Genomic DNA, 22986 nt, shown 5'->3' with positions numbered 1-22986 from the left:
TGCCTAAAGAAAACAACTTTGCTGAAGAGACCTCATTCTCAATCTAGCAAACAGAGTTATCAGTAGGCTCAGGAACCCATAATCTAGGTTTTGAGGTTAAGACCATATTGACAGGATAATTAAGCATTCTTGAAACCTTCTACAGGGCAGTAAACTCTCGCCACTTTTGAATCTATAGTCGAGTCAAATGCAGTGTGTTTTCAGGAGTGAAAGTGAATCACCTTGGTCTATCTTTCGGTCTCAGAAATGAAACCGAGAGCCAGCCATCTGGAATGCAGGTTGTCCCCCCATTTATTAGTCAACTATCAAGGTAAAGGAAGATGTGAATGTCAGCTTCCACCATAGCTAGGGCTTGCTTAATACCCTGGCCAAAATGATAGAGCTTTGCACTGGTAACAAACCCCTCCAAAGAAGATATGAAGGTAGTTCCTGAGAAATGACCTGGCAAATACGTGTAAGTAAGTGACTAAAGTAGAGCACCAAGTCAATCCTGTGATTTTAAAATGCTACAATTGAGACTAAGATCACCATTCTGAACTTGCAAATAGAGATGCTGAGTAGTCATAAGACCAGAATGGAACACAGAAGCACAGGAATTGACATAATGAATCATATCAGTGCTCCATCTCATCTAATATGCTATCTCTAGCAATAGTCAGCATCAGACGCTTTAAAGAAAGATGCAAGAACCTGTGTAGTGGACATATCCGAAGTAACCATCTCATTGAGGAAATTTCTTCCTAACCCCTCTTTCTTAATGGTTGGCTTATTCCCTAAAGCATAAGGCATCTTGCTCGTAATTTCTCCCCCACTCCTCTGAATTAAATATGGATGGTCTCATTATACCTTCAGGGATTTTGGTCTTCAAGAGTAGGAATCATTCAGTCAATAGGATATCTTTATGGAAGACAGTCTTGTAATTATGCTTCCATGAATCATAGAACTGGAAGGGACCTCGAGAGGTCATCTAGTCCAGTCCCCTGCACCCATGGCAGGACTAATTATCTAGACCATACCTGACAAGTGTTTGTCTAACCTGCTCTTAAAAATCTCCAATGATGGAGATTCCACAACCTCCCTAGGCAATTTATTCCAGTGCTTAACCACCTTGACAGTTAGGAAGTTTTTCCTAATGTCCAATCGAAACCTCTATTGCTGCAATTTAAGCCCATTACTTCTTGTCCTATCCTCAGAGGTTAAGGAGAACCATTTTTATTTCTCCTCCTTGTAACACCCTTTTACATACTTGAAAACTGTTATGTCCCCTCTCAGTCTTCTCTTTTCCAGACTAAACAAACCCAATTTTTTCAAACTTCCCTCACAGATCATGTTTTCTAGACCTTTAATCATTTTTGTTGCTCTTCTCTGGACTCTTTCCAAGTTGTCCACATCTTTCCTGAAATGTGGTGCCCAGAATTAGACACAATACTCCAGTTGGGGCCTAATCAGAGGGGAGTAGAGTCGGGGGCCCTACAACCAGATTGCTGAATAGAGAGAGGGAACCCAGGAGCAGAGAAGTAGCAGCCTTCTAAGTCCCCAATGGAGTGGCAGTCGTAGGCTTATATTACAAGGACTGTGGGGTGGGGCTTGGAGCCTAATAGTCACCACAGGGAAAGCAGCTTGGGCAACAGCATGGCCTGGCCTCCAAGGAGAGAATAGACAATAAAAGAGAAACATGACTTGTGAAGACAGCAGAGGGAGTTAACTACCTTGAATAAAGAAAGGTTGATGGATTGTAAGAGATATCCCAGGTACTAACCTCTGAAGCGCCCTAACCAATTTCAGAGTTGCCACCTATGGTATTATGTTTATTACTGTAATTAAGCTGATAACAAAGGCATACGAGTATAACAATAGTAGACTCCCATTCCCTGACACTATGTCACCCTCTTCTATTGTTCTAACCTGTGGAAAAGCTGCAACTTGTTCCTTAGTAGTTACTTGCAAGAGGGATTCTTGAAAAGGTAGAGGGAGTGGGATGATTTGGTATCATGAAGTCAAAAATTTCCCCAAAGCCAATGGCTTATTGAGCTGATGTGGTTAAGACACTTCAGTTTCATAGCCAATGATACACAAGGAAGTGATGTGGCCAGCAGCAGGTCTGACCATCTTTGACCTAACCTGATGGATCAGGTACCAATTTTTCAGCTGGCAGAATGTGAACACAGCTCAGAAATTATCTGCATGTTGTAGTGAAAGCCCTTTAACCGGCGGTAGCTAATGAAAAACTAGGTCAGCAAGTTTGACACACAGCAGCTAAAGGCTGTCAATCCTCTTATCTCTGACTGCAAAAAACTGATGTCTTCAGTCTGCAGAGATGTGTCAATCATACAAGGCTGTGCATGCTCTACCTTCACCAAGCACGTTTCCAGTCAGCTTTTCATGTTTTGCTTTGAAGAGAGCCCATCTCGATACCTGGGTTAGGAAGGAAAGGCAGTGTCCCTGTACTTACCCAACAAGGTTGAACATGAAAACTCTCAGGGAGAAACTAGGATGGAAGAGATAACATTGAGGGAGAAGGAGATGGGAATAGGAGAAACTAACAGAGTTTGAACATGGAGAAAATGGAGGGTGGAAGGAGAGGAGTAACATGGGGAGACCAGGGAGCAGATGGAACCTCAGAAAACATCTATAGCTTAATGCTGTGTTTGTTATTAGAGGAAAACATGACAAGTTTAATAACTTAATATGTCTAATAATTTTATATCAAATTGTACTGTGATTTTTGTGATAAAACCAGCATTATGTTAAAATTTAGCTTGAGTTATATTCTAATCTCAGCTACCCTACTGTAACTTCAACGTAGTTACCCCAAATTTACACTGGAGTAGTGAGATCAAGAGTCTGACCACTGAAGTTTTGTAGTTGTGCACATGATCCATTAGATGCTGTATGCAGACATCCCCACAGTATCCAGTAAAGTGTGCTGTTGAGTAAGAAAGTTTGTGACAATGGGGATTTTTAATAGAAAAAACATAAAAGTGACAACCTTCAAAAAGAATATTTACAATGCTCCCTTGTCCCTGACAATGAGATATCAGTGATAGTTAAGATTACATATTTGAGCCTTTTTTACCAAGGATGACATCTTGCCCAAGACATGACACTCACCTTGAGTTTAAAAGGCTTGTTTTGCACATTTAGGGTAGAGTGATCATATCTCTCCTGCTAACAGTCATGTCTGAAATCCAGAATGTTTTCTGTTGGAAAGACCTTTGGCAGCCAACACAATACATTTCCTTGGGGTAATCATGCAGATTTCTAATGTGTAACATTTTTTAAACTGGCAGTTTTCTTTCAGGTTGTCGTCTACTTCTCTTGGCTTCTGTACTGCTTGTGACATCGTTGTGAGCAGCAGTCAACTCAGTCATAGCTACACACTTTATTACCAACTGCATTTCACAATGCAAGAATGTTTTCCACCTTTTGAACTTATAACCACTTGCTTGTGAATCTTGGGCATTTTTACATTTTTCTGTCACTCAGTAATGGTATAACAACGCAGCATGAGTGCAAGAAATCCAAACATTAAAGAAAGGTAAGTGAAAAACACTTACCTTTATTTCAAACTCATAGTGCTCATCTTTTCCCTGCCCACAAAGGACATAGCGTGGAATGCTAATTTTAATTGGGTCCTTTAGGTCATCTGGATTTGCTCCCAGAGAGCGACAGACCATCCGCTATCAAGTAGATATCAAATAAGAAGAACAAAGGAAGACCAGAATCACTACATGGAACATACTTCAGTTGGCTAGAAATAAGAAAATGCTCTTGGACAGAGAAGTAGAGAAAAGAGCATAGAGGAGGCAAAGGTTATTTAAAACATGAAGGGTTCTCTGAAAGAAAAATGGTAATCATCTTATTAATAAACCCTCACATTTCTTTAAGATATACATGAAAAATTTGTGATAAAGCCATTTCAATTGTTGTTTAATATTTGAAGGCATTTGCAGCTTAGAAGTAAAAAGCTAAAAAGGTAGTATTAAATCAGGGATCGGCAACCTTTGGCATGCGGCCCATCAGGGAAATCCGCTGGCGGGCTGGGACGGTTTGTTTACCTGCAGCATCCTCAGGTTCGGCTGATCGCAGCTCCCACTGGCCGTGGTTCGCTGTTCCAGGCCAATGGGGGCTGCTGGAAGCGGCAGCCAGCACATTACTTGGCCCACGCCACTTCCCGCAGCCCCCATTGGCCTGGAACGGCGAACCGCGGCCAGTGGAAGCTGTAATTGGTTGAACCTGTGGATGCTGCAGGTAAACAAACCGTCCTGGCCCGTCAGTGGATTTCCCTGACGGGCTGCATGCCAAAGGTTGCCAATCCCTGCATTAAACTTTATGTTTTGATCTTACTCGAAAATATAAATAAATGAATTAGGACTTTACAACCAGAAATTGACCTTGCTTTTTGTTTCTTTGTTTTAAATATCAGACCTATTAGCAGACATCATGCAAAGCTTGAGAGAATCTGGGCAATCCTACAAATATTTTAAATCCTAAGGCATTTTATCATTCAATAAGGTACAGACAACACTTTAATCCATTGTCAAAACAGTTTCCTATCATATCTTTTAAGCCGCATCTGACTAACAGAAAAGTCAAATATGACAAATGTTCATGGTCTGGACAGCAAGGTGCTGGAGATTACAAACATCTTTACAGATAAGTCTACAATGAGAGTGCATTTCTTTGACTAAGAGCTAATAGGATCTGCAATTTAGCAATCTTGTATTTTCCAAAGTTGTGTCAAAAATTAAAATATTTTTGCAACTCAAGATTAACGTTTTGCAATGTTTGTGTCCAAAAGTGGCAAAAGCATTTGTAATGAATAAAGATATTAATTATGTGATTTCTGGTACCATTAAGTTCTCCATCTTTTTAGTGGAAAAAGTTTAGTTTGAAAAGCTTCGTAATTTCACTTTTATTTTAAAAAGCAATAGCATTGAGACAAATACAAGTTTATAATATAGATTTTAAAAACAGATTTAATTTTGCTGTCATATTCCATTTTTATACATAATGAGGTTACCCAAGGACATCTATATAATCTAGACCAACGCTTTACTGATGATCACCTGAGACTCTGCGTTCCTTACTCCAGAGCAAGCCGACAGGCTATTTAGAGGTCTTATTTCTATGAAAAAATACTAAAATCCCAGTTGAAAGTGTTATTTCCAATTTATTAACATCTGACTTTTTACTGTATAGTAAATTGATCTCCAAAACCAAAATATCCTGTTTAATTTTTTAATATTTCTATACCACATATAAACAATGTCTTAAAGCAAAAAAGACAAGGTAATCTTCTGCTATTTTAGTAAGTGAAATCCATATTCGACATGTGTTGGACTGACAATCCTAGAAACCTAAGTAGAGCCACCACATTGCATAAGCTCCTACGCTTAAGTGCCCCAATTCTGACCAGCACTGACTATCTAGTGGTCTCTCCACTGCGACTGCATACATGGTGTTTGTTGGTTTCAGTTGTGATGGTGATTTTTGTGCTGTGTACTTATATATAACAGGAACTGCACCAAGACTATCAACTCTTTCACATAGGCCTCTTTCTGTGGTATCTGTCCATAGATAACTTTTGGTTACTTACAGATTTACCTGGCTTGAACTGGCCACCGAGAGCAAAAATCTCTCTCTCCTGTTACTAATCCAAATATCAATCTTTTAAAATATTATTAGAGCTGGTCAAGAACTTTTTCCCAAAATCTTTTTCCAATAGAAAATTAGGCTTTCATCTAAATGAAATTTTTCACAGAAAGCATCTGCTTTCTTGAAAACATTCATTTTTTCCATTTGAAAACTAAACTTGAAAAACAAAAGTTCTTGGTCAAAAGCTGAATATCTCAGAGGTTTTTGATTTCTAAAAAGAGGGGGGAAAGGTCTGATTTTTTTTTGTTTAACACTAGTTAATATTTACCTTGAAAGGAAGAACAGTTCATTTCCCTGAGACTGACACTTTACTTTAATCTCTCTCTAAAATAATACCACAAAAGTTACTCTCAATAAGTTAAAACAGTGACAGAGGGTGTTTATCATTTATTCGTCTTTGTGGAAAATATACTGTTTCTACTGAGAATTTACATACAAATTATAGTTTAGAAAAAGAAATAATACAGTACCAAACAAAATAAACTACAGTATTTGGCAAAGAACGTCCTAACAAATTAACAAAGCTTTGACAACCATCAATGTTTATCAAATAATATTTAAATTACAGTGGAATAAAAGGAGTTTCAGTGCAAGACTGTTCTGTGAAAAGCGTAGAATTTACATTGTCTTAGATTTGAAGACAAATAAGAGTATAGAAATTCTGTGGTGTATCTAACCAAATTCAGCCATATAGTAGAATTTTTCTATATAATCCAAAAAGTGTTACATACAGTATGTATAGTCACATACCAACCTTGATAACAGTAGTTCTCACAATTATTTACTTTTTAAGTCCCAATGAGACTCACTTGGAATGTGTTCTCAGCATCAGTAAGGCCTTGTTTACACTACACAGTTTTGTTGGCAAAAGGCAGCTTTTGCTGATAAAACAGTAGAGATGTACACACTACGATGCTACTTTTGGAGGCAAAACTCTCCTATTTTGGCGACAAAATAAAACCACCTCAATGAGAGGCATAAAGCTTTTATGGCAAAGTAAAATTGACAAAGCATCAGTGTAGGTCGGGGTGGGCAAACTTTTTGGGTATGGAAATTGCATGGTGGGCCATGAATGCTGACAAAAACTTGGGGTTGGGGTTCAGGAGGGGATGAGGGCTCTGGGGTGCTGCTGAGGGTGAGGGTGCAGAAGGGTGCTCCGGGCTGGGACCGAGTGGTTCAGAAGGCAGGAGGGGGATCAGGGCTGGGGCAGTGGGCTGGGGTGCAGGAGGGGATCGGGGTGCAGGCTCTGGGTGGCGCTTACCTCAAGCAGTTCCCAGAACCAGCAGCATGTCCCCACTCTAGCTCCTACACAGAGGCACGGCCAGGCAGCTCTGCACCCCGCCCCATCCGCCGGTGCCGCCCCAGCAGCTCCCATTGGCTAATCCTGGCCAATGGGAGCTGTGGAGGCGGCACCTGCGGACGGGGCAGCACGCAGAGCCCCCTGGCTTCCCCTATGTATAGGAGCCAGAAGGGAGACATGCTGCTGCTTCCAGGAGCCGCGCAGAGTGGGGCAAGCCCCTGCCCCTGCTCCCCGGCTGGAGCCCCGCAGCGGGGCAAGCCCCAGACCCTGCTCCCCAGCGGGAGCTCAAGGGCCGGATTAAAATGTCTGGAAGGGCCGGATGTGGCCTCTGGGCCATAGTGTGCCCACCCCGGTGTAGATGCTGCTGTTTGTTATGTCACCCTTACAGGCCTCCCCCAGTATCCCACATTGCCTGCCGTGACCGCTCTGCTCACTGTTTTGAACTCGGCTGCCTTGCATCTAGCTACGCAGGCAAGTGCCCCTCCCCTTTCAAAGCTCCAGGAAGCTTTGACATTCTTCAGCACAGAGAGCTCACAGAGCTGCTGAAGAGACTGCTCCCGCTCGCTGAGGAGGCTGTGGAAGAACTCAGTGGGAATTACAGAACCATAGGCAGGCAGGCAAAGAGGGCGGCTGCTGCTGCAGTGAGGGGGAGGGGGAGAGACTGCTGTGCAGAGCTGGGGGCTGATGCGTGGGGGGCGGAGCCTCTCCCCCGCCTCAGGATTGGTTGCTCAGGCTGCTGTCTGAACTTAAAGAGACAGCATGCTGATACACTCTTTTTGTATCTCCCTCCCCCACCCTATGCACACACTCCCCCCCCCCACGTACACTTCAGTTAAAAAGTGGCTAGCAACTGTTCCCATGGAATGATGGGATTGAGAAACCTGCATCATGTGACGTTGTACCTGCCCCATAAGGCATTGCAAAACCTTCGCAGTGTGATGCGCTCTGCCGACGCAAGGAGGATCATGTGGACATGCAATAGCGGTTTAATTAAAGTGGCATAACTTTTGTCGACAAAACTCTGTAGTGTAGCCTAAATGGGTTATAGTGATTATATATGTCCAACTGAAACAACACTGTGTTGTACTATGTGAGCTCATAATACTCCTGGGGGAAATCTGTGCCACTGCACAATGCAGAATGTTGCAGAAATTAACGTTGGGCATGCAGAATTTCCTTTTTTCCCCCCACATAAATGGGCTGCAGAGCTGCTGGCTGCCACTAGGGACTGTTGGACTCAACAGAGCCCAGCTCACAAATAGAAGACAAGGCCGGGGGGGGAGGGAGAGGGAACTAGAGAGTAGCTGTAGTTCCCAGCATACCCTGAAGGAAGGAGGCGGCAGTGCACAGGAAACTCTGTGCAAGCTGGGCACCCAGCATCAGGCTCTTTTTTCCTCTGGATCCCTGGGCTCCAGGAGGGTAGGGTCTGTGAGAGTCTGGGCCGGAGAGGTGCGGGGGGGTTCAGCTGGGGGGATAAGGGTAGGGGTATGAATGTCTGGGCTGGGCAGAGGTGAGCGGTCTGGGCTGGGGAGGTGGACGCAAATGCGAACTGTTGTCGTCGTAGGAGTTTCTTTAACTCTCTACTCCCAGGGCAATTTTTTGTTGTGCCTGTATTGTTACAGATATACTTGCTGACAAATATTTTGAAATAAACTACCAAAATAATTGAAACTGGCGTGATTATATAGTGCAGTGGTTCCCAAACTCGTTCCGCTGCTTGTGCAGGGAAAGCCCCTGGCGGGCCGGGCCGGTTTGTTTACCTGCCGCGCCCGCAGGTTCGGCCGATCGCGGCTCCCAGTGGCTGCGGTTCGCTGCTCCAGGCCAATGGGGGCTGCGGGCAGCGGCGGCCAGTACGTCCCTCAGCCCACGCTGCTGCCCGCAGCCCCCATTGGCCTGAAGCAGCGAACCACGGCCACTGGGAGCCGCGATCGGCCGAACCTGTCATGCCTCTGGGTTACTGGTGCTCTCGTGCCACTTTTAAATAGTTCAGATCATTCCTGGAGCGGGATCTTAAGAGAGAGAGAGGTAAGAATTCATTCAGTGCCACACAGCATCATACAATGGGTCACAAAGCAAACAGACAAGAGATAACAGGACTCTCAGCTGGGTTTCAGGATCAGCATTTGGTACATCTTGTGGAGAGACATCAAGGGCCAAATGTTTCTATTTTTAATTGTTGGGAAGCATTAGCGCAGTATCCCCAATTCCCTGGATTGCCAGCTGACCATGTTAAAAGTGAGAGACTTGTTATGAAACTTTTGGCAATCCTATGTGCAGCCACTCTTACTGTAGCATGACCATTGTTCAAAATACAAACCAAAACATAGCCCACATCTGTAACTAAATCTCTGATATATTTGCATTCATCTAATTTCCTCTATTTTCAAATCACATCGTCCAAGTACCTACACTAAGACTATATTAAGACTTGATCTCTTTGCAATTTAGTCAAAAAAGATATATGAATATTTTTTCCTTCTCAGAATAGGGAGAATGACAAGTTGTGAAATATTTGTCAACAAATTGGGTTTTCAAATAAAGGATCTGCTTCTCAGGTCTGAGCTGTCTGCTTTGCATTGCTTCAGTGATACACAGCAGCTAAAAAGTCTGCTTAACCACCTCACTCAAAGTGTACAGAAACCCCTCTGGGATGCATACAGCAACATTTCTCCTGGCATTAAGTAGAGGAGATCAGCAGAATGACTGAGACCCAGCAAACCCGGCTTGCCAGAACAGTTCCCTGGGTCAGTCGACAGTCAGGGATAACAGTGCAATTCTGAGACTACTCTAAATTACATCAGAAAACAGATCAGCCCCCAGGATTAAAGGAACAGAACAAATAGCTTACAGCTATCTTATCCCCCACCCACCCCAAGAATATGTTAGCCACAGCTGAGGATCTGGCACTTAAATTCTTCTTAAAGCATCACAAATAAGGAAAATAGATAAAATACTACATTCAAAGGACTCAACAAACCAATAAAAAAAGTAGGCAACTGATCATATCCTGATTATGGAACAACTTGTTTTAAAATAGTAAACAAGATTGAGTTTAAAAAGAGTCACTATGTCCTTTACCTATGATTTATTCCTAACCATAACTCTAGCTTCTCACCCCACTCCCAAAAATATTTTATTAAAAACTCTATGTTTTATATTGTTTGACCTATGTATTAAAAAAATCACATACTAATTATCTTAGGCCTTGATTCTTCTTTATGATAGGCAGATATAACATCTGATCTTATGAAAATGGCTGCACTACGAAAGGAATATGTGTGATTAGATTATCTGTCAGTGCATATCTGCATACTGGACAGAAGTATCAAGTTCTCATCTTAAGGATGTCATAAACTACAGTTTGGCAATTAGAAATATAAGAATTACAAAAGACCCATAAAGTTCAATTTCACTTTTTGTGACTTGCTTTTAAAACTATAAATCACTCAAATACAACCATGACATACTTTGGTTAAAAAAAGAACTAAATACATTCTGATGATATGTTACAGGGTTTTGAGATGTCCAACTTCTCCCACCCCAAACTATAAAAAAATTATTAAAGATTCTGTGTATAGATTCTGCTATATCTATATGTTTTCTGTAAGTTTACTTTAAGGATTTACACCACTTGTGAAATGTAAGTGCCTATGATGAATCATGTTTAAATAACAACTGGCTCACTAAGGGATCATGTAGATTCCTTTCTTTACTTTATAGGATTATAATTTATTCTTTTCCTATAGAAAAAACAGTCTGTGGACAGACAGTAAAATGAGTAAATGAATATAGTTCCTGATAGTGTAACTGTGGTTCTGCAAGATGTGATGCAGATGGGCATTCCAAGTAAGTGTGTGCATGCCGCGTGCGCTGGAGCCAGAGACTTTTGCCTAGCAGTACTTGCAGAGGGGCAGTGCTTGCGCTTCATGCCTGTTGCCCCTCCCCTGGCTATATGAGGCAACACTGCCCCGACTCCCCTCAGTTCCTTTGCACTAAAAGTCCAGGGGAAGACTCTGATGCAGAGGGGACGAAGGGTGGATCACAGAATACACATCTGCAGAACATCTCAAAGAATCACAGTTACAGTAAGTAATCATTTCTTCTTCTTCGAGTAGATGAAGAAGTATTCCAAGTAGGTGACTAGTAAGCAGTACCCCATCTGGAGGCAGAGCTCAGAGTCTACCTGAGTAAGGATTGCTGGACTGCTCTTCCAACATTAGCATCTGCTCTGGAAGAAGCAGTCATCCCATAAGGGTTCGAAAATGCATGTATGGACAATCACATGGCTGCCCTACAAACGTCTAATATGGAAATGTCATTAAGGAATGCCACTGACGTTACCTGTGCTCTCGTTGAATATGCCCATATCTGCTGAGGAGGCATAGCCAACACGATCTCATACACAGTCTTGATGCAAGATGTTATCAATCTAAAGATGATCTGTGCAGAAATCACCTGTCTCTTCATGCAGTCCGCAAATGATACAGCCAAGTGGAAGCATGAAACTGTTCAGTCGTGTTCAGATAAAAGGCTAGACAGCATCCTACATAGGGAGGCATTGTTACTCCAGGGCAGAATGCAGCTTACAGAAAAATACAGGCAGATACACTGCCTGGTTCAAATGAAATAGAGACCATCTTGGATACAAACTTTGGGTGTGGCCGGAGTGTAACTTGTCCCTGGAGAACTGCATGTAAGGAGGCCCAGCCATCAGTTCCTGCAATTCACGAGTTCAGAAATCTCTTTATAAGCATAGCATTGGAGAAAACTGGTTTCCCTTGGATAGATGGACGAAATATTGATATTGCTGTCAAGTGTACTCTCAGGGAACTGAGTGCTAAGCCTAATTCCTGAAAGTATATCAGGTACTCCAAGATGTCCTGGATGGAAGTCTCCGCCGGATGGGTCGCATAGGCCAAGGACCACATGGAAAACATCTTCCACTTAGCCATGTAGGCCATTCTAATGGAAGGCTTCCTACTGTTACATAGGACCTGTTGGACAGCCTCCGAGCAACGCTCTTCCTCCTTATTCAGCCATAAAGCAGCCACGCCGTAAGGTGCAGGGAGCTGATCGCCGGATGCAGAGTGTGGCTGCGGTCCTGTTTGAGAAGGTTGGAAAGGAGAGGAAGAGTCATGGGAGGCTGAACTGACAGAGCGAGGAGGTCCAAGAACAAGCACTGCGTTGGCCACTCTGGGGCAATCACGATGAGCCTGGTTGAATCTGCCTTGAGCTTGGTGATGACCTGAGGAATGATCAGGATAGGAGGGAATGCGTACAAAAGAGTTGATTGTCAGAGGGAGCCCAGCTGAGCTTCCTGTTTTCCCTCGTTGTGACAAGACAGATTGTGGGGACGCCCCATGCTGCAAAAACTATCTGAAGGACCAGCCTTCAGAGACCATTTGTGGGTCAGGGAGAAAAACCTGCTGAGATGATCCATGAGGTGGCTCTGGATCCCTGGTAAGTGGACAGCTAGCGGGTGACGTCGTCTTCAATGCAGAACTGCCACAGGTTTATTGACTCAAGGCAAAGTCATCTGGACTGGGCTCCCCTTCATCTGTTCACATAGTACATCGCAGTGGTACTGTTGGTGAGTACGTGAACCACTGAATGCCTGATACAGTCCCGGAAAGCATGACATGCATTGTGGACAGCCCAAAGCTCCAGCACACTGATGACTTTCTGTTCTGACCAGAGGCCCTGCACCATCAACAAGTCCAGATGTGACCCCCAACCCAGAAGGGATGTGTTGATAACCACTGACTTGGCTGGAGAGGGCCAAACAAAGAGGACCCCATGGCACATTGAGTGGGGACTCTTACCATCGCAGGGCTTCCAGGACGGATGGAGAAAGGTGACTCGACCTGCCCAGAGAATGCAGGGCAGGGCATGGCAGTAAACCATCCTGAGCCACATCTGAAGAGAGCAAAGATACAACCTGGCAAGTTGGACCACCTGAGTGCAAGCAGATACATGGCCCAACAGGCTCAGACACACATGGACTGTCGTGGATGGATGTGATTGTAGACTGAGACACAGCTGTCAAATCGCCTGGAAGCAGTCGGTCAGAAGGAACACTCTCAACCTAATGGAATCTAACAAGGGCCCAACGAACTATTTGCTGAGAGGGAACCAAGGTCGACTTCAGAGCATTTAGAATGAGTCCCAAATGGTCGAGTAAATGTAGCATGGTGTCGATGCTGGCAAGAACCTCCTCTCTGAAGCACCCTTCAGCAACCAGTCATTGAAGGAGGGGAAGATGTGGCTTCCCTTCCCTCTTGCGGTACGCTGCAACCACTGCCATGCATTCGGTGAAGACTCGGGGAGGGGCAGAAGAGAAGCTGAATAAGAGAACGACATTCTTAAAGTGGTGGTCGCTTACCATGAAGCAAAGAAACTTCCTGTGACTTGGTAGGATGGCCACATGAAAGTAAGAGTCTTGAAGTTCCAGAGCGGTGAATCAGTCATTCTGAGACAAAGCAGGGAGAACAGCTGATATGTGAGGTTGCTCATGGTCACTCTATTTGATTAATTTGTTGAATCCACAGAGTTCGAGGATGGACCTCATCCTGCCCTTAGAGTTCGGTGGCATGCTCCAATTGGGATACCATTGCAGGCGCCAGCCTCATGAAGTCTTGGACCAGCTGTCTAGACAGGACTGAAAGGGAGAGTAGGTCCACCGTATCCAGGTATGAGGACATCACAAACACTGTCGGTGCTGGCATCATTCCTATCAGTACCGGACTCCACGGATGCCTGGAGGCCAGAACTGGCGTCAGTTGTAAGGGATGTTCACCCTCCCTACCCTGTACCAAGGGAGGGTCAGAGGCTCCCACATCATCCCATGTGCCGGAGCCAGTCCCATGACGGTCCACACTATTCTTAGGGGAAGCAGAAGAGTCACCCTGGGACCTGGAGCGCTCATGATTGGTCTTATGAGCACTCTTTTTTGGCATCAATGATGGAGAATGACTCCTGCACCTCTTTGGATTGGCCCCTATCCCAAAACGGGAGGCAGAAGCACTTTCCAAGCTGGAGAGTGATCTGTGGCCCGAGAAGGCCTCAGTACTGGGTCAGGCCTCATGGTCTCTTTAAGCAGGTCCTGCTTGAGGCGAAGTTCCCATGCCACCTGAGTCCTCTTTTTCAACGATGTACAGATCGAACAGTGCTCCTTAAGGTGGGCTTCGCCTAAGGCGGACCAAGCAGCTCATGTGGGGGTCACTGTTGGAAATCGCCACTCCACACAAAGGGCAATGCTTGAACTCCAGCGAGGGCATCACCGGGGAGCACTACCTCTACCACTATTCTGTAGTCTATAACTTTTACTCTAATGCTAGTCAACTAAACTAATAACTATGTACACTAAAACTAGGCTAGGAAGATGACTTGCAAGGTGGTGAAATCACCACCACACAGAGCTCTCACTCCAGCTGATGGGCAGTCAGAAGGAACTAAAGGGGGTCAGGGTGGTGCTGCCTCATGTAGCCAAGGGATGGGCTACAGGTATGACCCCCCCAGCCTCCCTAGGTACTGCTAAGCAAAAGTCTCTGGCTCCAGCATATGCGGTGCACACATACTTACTTGAATACATGTCTGCATCTATTTAAAGAAGAATTTATGGAGCTTCTGCACCTTAAAAGGAGAAAACATTAGAAGAGGCCCTGTAATATTTTAAGATGAGGTTTTATGAAGTAAAAACCAAGTGTTATTAAAATTAATGAGCAGAAAGTTAGCACCCAATGATTTTGACATTTAAATTGTCTCCCTTTAAGAAATGCGCCAAAAATTAAACCCTTAGAAGGTCGGCAGGCAAATCTCCAGACTATCTATGCAATGATTTTTAGAAACTGTGTACACATGCACACACACAACATCCATAGGGTTACAAGGAGATAATGCACATCCTATGGGGTTAAATACACTGTAACCCATGTACAGTAATAGAGTAAACCTAACGGATATGACAAACATGAATCTTGAGATTCAACCAAAAACCACTACTAAGTGGATGAGACCTCTGGAATCAGGAGGCAAGAGATATTCATTTAAGTAGTTAAGAGTCCTCTGAAAGAGTGCCATTCAGGTGGCAAGAGTGAGGAAGACACTAACTAGAGCTTTCTGGTGAAGCTGGGGTAAGAGATGGCAGGGGTAAAAGTCAGCAGCACAGAAGAGAAGGATGAATATAGTACTAGTAAGAGTAGAGAGTGGTTGCTTGTGTAAAGATTCTGAACCATTCACCCTATCAAACATGTCCATTTGAAATGTGTTTGCCTTTTCAGGAAGCTGTATGGGTACTACACAGACCCATACAAAGCAAAAAAGAAACTAATATGGGATGTAGGTAAGATGGGTACATACTAGGGCTGTTGATTAATCGCAACTAACTCATGCAATTAACTCAAAAAAATTAATCGTGATTAATCACACTGCTAAACAGTAGAATACCAATTGAAATTTATTAAATATTTTGGATGTTTTGAAAACGTAGAAAATATATTGATTTCTATTACAACACAGAATACAAAGTGTACAGTGCTCACTTTATATTATTTTTATTACAAATATTTGCACTGTAAAAGTGATAAAGAAATAGTATTTTCAAATTCACCTCATACAAGTACCAAAGTGCAATATCTTTATCGTGATAGTGTAACTTATAAATGTAGATTTTTTATATATATAACTGGACTCAAAAACAAAACAATGTAAAACTTTAGAGCCTACAAGTCCACTCAGTCCTAATTCTTGTTCAGCTAATTGCTAAGACAAACAAGTTTGTTTACATTTATGGGAGATCCGCTGCCTCCTTTTTATTTACAATGTCACCTGAAAGTGAGAAAAGGCGTTCACATGACAGGTTTGTAGCCAGCATTGCAAGTTATTTGCATGCCAGATATGCTAAACATTCACATGCCCCTTCATGCTTCGGCGATTTTTTTTAATCGCATGATTAATTTTTTTAATCACTTGACAGCCCTAGTATGTACCCTATGGTATTCTCTACAAGACTCAAAGGTCGTAAATGTATTCTTTTGCTTACTGTCTAACAGCAGTGATAAAAAGTACTTGATATCAATATCCCTTAGCCTGTCTACTTTTGTTGTATCTAAAATGTATCTGGATTTCTATGCCTAGTCAAATACATAATTAGCCAAACGGCTTCTTCATTTGAACCGAACGTTATTTCCCAGATTTCCAATGGAACATTTAAATTGTCTTGAAAAAATGACGGAATAAGTGTCAGCTGAGTATTTGTTTCTTTTGTATGGGGTTTAGAAAAACCAATCCCTGAATCAGATCCAACCTTACTGATTTTAGAAAAAACAAGCTGAATTCTTGTTAAATTATTTTTGTCTGGGACAACCACACAACGGACTTCATTCAAACAGTATAACTGAATTTTGTCAAACTGGGACTGTTGAGGTAAAGTGTACAAAGAACTAGGAACAGGATAGAAAACCCTATCTTCCTTCACGAGTCCTATATGAGTAGTTGTAAGAACTAGTGATCTGTAGGCCATTTGTTTAAAATGGTCTTCAATCTTCACTGTGGTATAGAGCAATACATGAACATCTCCTAAAGGGGGTTTATTAGTTTCCATGTTTTCATGAAACAAGTATACCAAGTCAGCTAAGGCACGCCGGAATTTGCAGGACAACCGTACTCCACTTGCAAAAACTAAATCAGTGACTTCTGATGTCCAATGAAGTGACAACTGCAGCAAATCACCTTTCAGCAGCTGGTGATTTAAACAAACGGCATCGTCTGATGTCGTAATCAAAATACTCAGTATATCATGGCATATTCTCTGCGTGAAGTCTTTGTTATAGGTAAATATTGTGAGTAAACTATCTTCAGTACAGCATACAAATCTAAGACTCTGTCCAGCAAAACCAACTTCAATTTCTCTTATCATGGTGACTGGAAGAACATGAAAAATTGTCAAGGAATCCTGACAGTTGTCTTCTTGGTTGACTGATAAAACAACAGCATACAAAACAGAGCTGAACAAAAGCAAACAAGCTGGCTCTGGATCAGGTTTCTTGCAATTGCCAACAGCAAGCCAGTATACACCTTTTAATTGATCCATCCTGGCACAAACTTGTGGTAAGGCACAGATCACATATTCCAATAGTCTTTCAAGAGAACAGACTTGAAGTTTCAGTAACTCATCTGGAAAATGCACAAGTTTTTGCCTTAACACCAAGCTCTTTTTCATTTCTTCATTTCCATACCAGTACATAGATCCTTCAGAAGAATCTCGTTCATGCATGCTTGAGATTTTTGAGGATACACACTTCACAATAGTCTCTGTTGACAGGAGGTTTTCTAACTGAATGCTGCTATCAATATGCGCTTTATCCTCATTAATGGAGTGAGGCGTAGCCTTCTTCATATCTGATCTGAAAGGTACATTTACATGCAATATTTTTACAAATGGCAAATTTTTCAGCAATGATGCCACTTGTGCACATCTCTCACTTCTATCACACAGATTGCCCAGCTCCTTTATTTGTTTAATAACTTGGGCACTATTGAGCATTTGACTACAAGTGTCTTTGTAAAGAGACGAGAGCTTGCTAAAAAGATAGCCAAAGCCATAGCTCTGTTCTGTTTTCACATCTGAACATGATGCTTCTGATTTTGGGGAGATTATTTTGCTAATATCCAGGTCTTCTTCAACTGGCTGCTGAGAAATATGAGATTGGTCTGGAATAGTGCTATACACTGTGTTAAATGGATTGTTCTCTTTGGGTGCTATTTCAGAAAGTATACTGGACTGAGAGAGAATTAAGCAAGATGTGCTGCTAAAGCTAACCTGCTTATTCCCAGAGGCTAAAGGTTCTGAGCCAGAGAGATGTTGTGAATAGGAACAATCAAATTCAGTCCTTGTGGTGTCCCCATCCCAAGAAGTAATTTTTGCATATTCAGGATTGAGATCCACCATTTTATATTGCGAATGCTCCACATTGCCCATATCATGATTTTGTGGAGATGTGAATGTAACATTTTTATAATGAATTTTCTCCCCATTAAAAATGTTAGTATTTTTAGCGTGATTCAGTTTATATTCAGTATCATATAGGCAATCAAAGCAATGCAGTTCTGACTGGTTCCTTTCATTCCCAACTTCTTTTTGTAATGCAGAGGGGTAACCGATTTGTTCAGGAATAGAAACTAAGCTCCACATCTCTGGACATTTGTTGTGTCTTTTGAGGTCTGCTATTGTTGCTTCTTCTCCAGCCAAGTTAGAGCCAATATCATCATCTTTAAAGTCAAAAGGGAGGCCATAATGTAGCTGCCAAGGTCGTCTTTTCTGTTTAAAAAGCCAAAATAGGAAAATGGAAGCACCTTCTGCTTTGAAAATGTCTTGAATTCAGGTTTAATTTTAATTAGGTTTGTGCATTCATTCACAAGTAATCAAAACTGTGAGACCAAATCCAATTCTACTGATTGAGGTCTGATCCAGGAACAATCTTTATATCTTTACCCCACACCCATCATTTTTGTGTGTGTGTACACAGTATCCATTTCACTTTGTCTAGTACTGCATTTGGTTTCCTCAAAAGAATCAGAATGTTCATAGGATAACGAATTTTCTATATGCTTTTTAAAAAATTCAAGATCTAAACCAGGATAAGAAAAATGAGGAAAGAACTAGGGGGGAAAAAGTGATATTGCCAAATAAAACATTATAGTCGTACAACACTTAGTGGTAAAATACTTCCAGATTGTCTAACGTTAAACCTTCAGGACATGTTCACAAATATTTGCTCTCTAGTACTGCTAGTATTCTGAAGGCTCTGACATGAGTGAGACAATTGGGAATAGACATGTTAAAGCGTACTTTGATTAGAAATAATAATTTTGTTCCTGATCATAAATTGGTTTTGTCCTATAGATCTAGGAAAGGGATACTGTTCCAAATAAAGAATTATGAAAAAGAAGTCCTTCACCACAAAAATATGCTATTTAAATAAAGCAAGAACTGTACTCACATGCAACATTTCATTTATTTTTTTTGCCTGAAAAATAGCTTGACTTCCCTATTAGCTATTAATCTTACTGTGAATTTGATATTCTAATTATGCAGCTAAACATTAAGAAATTTAACTACTGAGCATGCCATAATTTAAGACAATCATTTCATTTTGACGAATTATAACCTACCTCATACTTCAACTTCCGTTGAACAGTACCATTATGAAGTGTTTCATTATCCTAAGAACCAAAAAGGTATATGTGATTAAAAAAAAGTTTCCTTCTTATAAAAGTTGAACTATTTAAAGCAACACAGACCTAAAGTAAATCAGTTTAACTGTCAAAAATATGCATCATCTTCTACTGGTGTTTGCTAAGATACTGCCTTACAGCTGAATTAAACTATTCAGTTTTCCAATTAGGAAAAAGGAATTTTAACAAGAATGGCTTGTTCATTTTTAAGCATGTATTAAAAATATTCAGTACTCATTTTGATGGAACTTTATGTTGTCATCAACAGAAGCATAATAAAAGGCAGAAGGAGTAAAACTCTTCATATTAATTTTGGAAAAGTTAAAGGCTTTGGTGCCATTTAGAGAATATCTTCACTGAGCGCTACATATTTGAGAAGAAACTTAGATTAAGATTCAGTTCGCTGAAAATAATCGCAATGCAGGACAACATGGAACTATTGGGTGAAATTCCAGCCCCGTTGAAGTCAATGGCAAAACTCCCATTGACTTCGATGGAGCTGGGATTTTACTGCTTGAATTTAATTAGTGACTTTCAGCAATTTAGCGTACGGCAAGCTGGGGTGTGTGTGAGTGTGACTCGATGGCGCACTAGCATGCTGCACATTAAGTAGCTATGTACACCCTGCTGCCATGTACAAGTTCCACAGTACACTTTGATCTACTGCTGTTTGAAACCAAAGTATTTCAACCCTTAGATGACTTAGTGTCAGGATATAAAACTAAAATCCTCAAAAATAATTTGAACGTGTTTGTTCTGCTCTTCACAAATAAAATACAGTCACTGTATTTATATTATTTGAGAAACTAAAATTACATTAATCCAGAGAAAACATGAGGAATGTGGATAAAGGAATTAAACCAATGATTTTGAAAGTATCTTTAAAAGTGATGTTTCCTAGCGGACTCTGCTCACCTTTAGAATTTCTGTAGGCTGAGATCGGCCCATACTGTTATTTTCAGATGTGTGGTGAATATTCTGAAGACGCCTTTGCACTTCTTCTTCAATTAATGCATTTATTCTTTTAAAAAATGAAAAGATACACAATTAAAAAACCTATTCTTAAGACAATCAATATGGGTATTTTAAAGTGTTCTTTGAATAGTTTATTCACCTTAAGCATTGTATAAATTTTAAATATAAAAACACCCAAAAAGTTATGATTTTTTCACCAGTTTTTCTTTAACTTAAAAAGGCAAAAGAATTAACAACTGACAATTAGTGGACCCTTGGTTAAGCATCTGATAAATGTCTCTCTCCATTTACATGCTGCATTTATATTTTACAGGGGGGTTTTAACCTAACAGTTCCCTTTTATGACTTTGCCAACACGCACGCTATAAATAGCAGACTAACAATATTTTGGCCTGCAGACACAGTGACAGTTTCATAAGTCTATACTAATTATTGTGTACATAAATGTAAAATGAAATGAAAGAGAAAATAATGGAATTAATTTGTTTAATGTTTTGCGATGCTGCTTCCCTTAATACAATTTTATTTACTTTGGCACTTTTAGTATGCAAAGGTGTAAGTCATGCAGACATTTAAGCAAATCTAAACAATTAAATTTAGGAACAATTTAAAATAAATATAAGTGTAAAGTTTCTTCAGGTACTATTCTAATACAGCATATATCTCCAAGAAGCCTACTGATCATAAAAACATTTCGAAGTGGTAAAAGCAGAGCATATTTCTATCTAGATTGCAATTAAAATACCATTTTGATAATTTACTAGATAAAGACCCAATATTGGAAACACTTATGCAGAGTTTGGAATGTTTCAGTGATACTTTAACACTATTGTTTAAAATTATACTAAGTCTGAATAAAATCAGTATATGTACCTGTCATCAACCAGTGGGATAAAATGGGTCTGTGACTTTGCAGGGCTGGTAGGGGAATTGGTGAGAGGGAGTCTGTCCTCTACTGTTCCATGATACCCTTTTTGTACACCATCACCTTCATATATCTTCTGCTTCAACTGTTGAATTTCCTGGTCCAGTCTATAAGTAGATTTTAAAATATATTTCAAAATCTAAGTTGTTCAAAATTAGAAATACGTCCACCTGCAGTGTTTTAAGTTCCCTGCTTACAACACACTGATTTCCAAGAATATTTTCATACATATAAGACTGGAGGTAACTAGGTGGTGGTATAATTAAATCAGGATCTTACCCCTTATGGTCTTTATGTCTGTAGTCATAGAAATACTAATAAATGTTCTTTTATTAATGCATATTTAGATTGTGAAGTATACACTTGTCATCTGAAAACCAGACTAGAATAGAAGCATTTTAGCTCAATAAATCAACATCAGTAACTTTCAATGCAACTAATGTCTCAGTTAGCTCATTAAAGTTAGGCCAAGTCTTATGAATCAATCTATTAGAACCACTTGAAAAACCTTACCTCATTTTAGAACTCCATCAATGATTTCAATTATTCTTCTGCTAGTCTGGAAAAACTGGTTCAACTCAAAAGACCATACTAGAGTCAGAAATGAAGAAAATCTAACACATGACACAGAGTCTATTTACAAAAACACCCTAAAAATTGCACAATAAAGTATGTAAATCCCATTATTTGTTCAGGTATCTTGTAATCTGAAAATGTACCCTTTTAAAACAACATATAGAGCTAGAATTTATTTTGAATGACTAATAGATCATTCTTCCGAAATACAAGTTGCCTCACATTCTCTAACTGTACAAACAGAAGTATATTTTATATTTCACAAAAGCTGATTGATGCACATAAGAACTTGCTCAGATTCTGGTTGAATATTTTGCTCTGAAAATACTTAAGGCATCAAGTATTATAAATAAAAACACTTCTAGCATATTTATTGTTTTTATATAATAAATTTTAATTCAACTAACTAATCTGCATTTTTCAGATGTATTGTAGTTTAGACTAAATTAGCTTGTCTATTCCCATGGATTGGTTTGTGTAACCTTCCCTGCTTCTTGTACAACTTTTGTTTCTAAAGTCGCTCTTTTTTTAACAATCTGTAATTTTAAAATAAAAACCATAAAAATGAAAAAGATCAATCACAGTGAATGAAAAGGAAATTATACAAATTCTGATCTTTGCAGATAAATATTATTTTATAGGTTCACAGTTTTCAGTCATATATCCTCAAATGTACAGTACTGAGTTTGCTCTACCCCAGTGGTGGGCAACCTGCGGCCCATCAAGGTAATCTGATTTGTGGGCGGCGAGACATTTTGCAGAAGCTGACTGTCCACAGGGACGTGCTGGCCGCCGCTTCCCGCAGCTCCCATTGGCCAGGAATGGCGAACCGCGGCCACTGGGAGCTGCGGGGGGCCGTTCCTGCAGACGGTCAATGTCAGCAAAATGTCTCGCGGCCCGCAAGCAGATTATCCTGATAAGCCACATGCAGCCCGCAGGCTGCCCACCACTGCTCTATACACTCTGAATTCAGTACAGAAACATAAAAAGGGGGAAGGAAAGTAGTGGATTGGGGACGTGATAAATGAAGTTCTATTTAACTTTTAAACAGAAGTATACCTCTAGCATCATGGCCAGAAGCCACCAGTTCCTTTTGACCAGAAGATAACAAACCTATTCATTGTGGCAAAAAATCTTGAGAGAAAGCTGATGGGAGACTCTGATACGCTGGCTGTATTAACCTTTCTAGATCCAGTTAAATTTAAAAGGAAACAGCCTGTGTTTTGTTCAGGCCATAAATGTTTGATGAGCAAAACACATTACTTCCCAAAGCAAACAACAAACTTTAAATTCATCCACTTGGGCAAGTTATTCATCA

General features: G+C 40.9%; 2 protein-coding genes across 7 annotated transcripts in view; one reads left to right on the top strand and one right to left on the bottom strand.

The window, feature by feature from the left end:
* Positions 1–22986, bottom strand: part of KIF16B (kinesin family member 16B) — a 274972-nt gene that overhangs the window by 96331 nt on the left and 155655 nt on the right. For 3 of the 6 annotated variants that reach the window (XM_074949615.1, XM_074949617.1, XM_074949616.1), the window contains 4 exons: positions 21041–21199; positions 20108–20213; positions 19130–19180; positions 3558–3680 (listed from right to left, as the gene is read on the bottom strand). In XM_074949615.1, coding sequence (XP_074805716.1) covers positions 3558–3680; positions 19130–19180; positions 20108–20213; positions 21041–21199 — 439 coding nt within the window. Of the gene's footprint in view, positions 1–3557; positions 3681–16049; positions 18276–19129; positions 19181–20107; positions 20214–21040; positions 21200–22986 lie in introns of those variants that run through there. The other 3 variants (XM_074949613.1, XM_074949614.1, XM_074949618.1) reach the window with 1 other exon arrangement.
* Positions 1–22986, top strand: part of MACROD2 (mono-ADP ribosylhydrolase 2) — a 1526954-nt gene that overhangs the window by 1492551 nt on the left and 11417 nt on the right. The window lies entirely within an intron of this gene.

Source organism: Natator depressus, chromosome 3 (assembly GCF_965152275.1).
Source record: "Natator depressus isolate rNatDep1 chromosome 3, rNatDep2.hap1, whole genome shotgun sequence".
NCBI lineage: Eukaryota > Metazoa > Chordata > Testudines > Cheloniidae > Natator > Natator depressus.
This window is presented reverse-complemented; position numbering and strand designations above follow the sequence as displayed.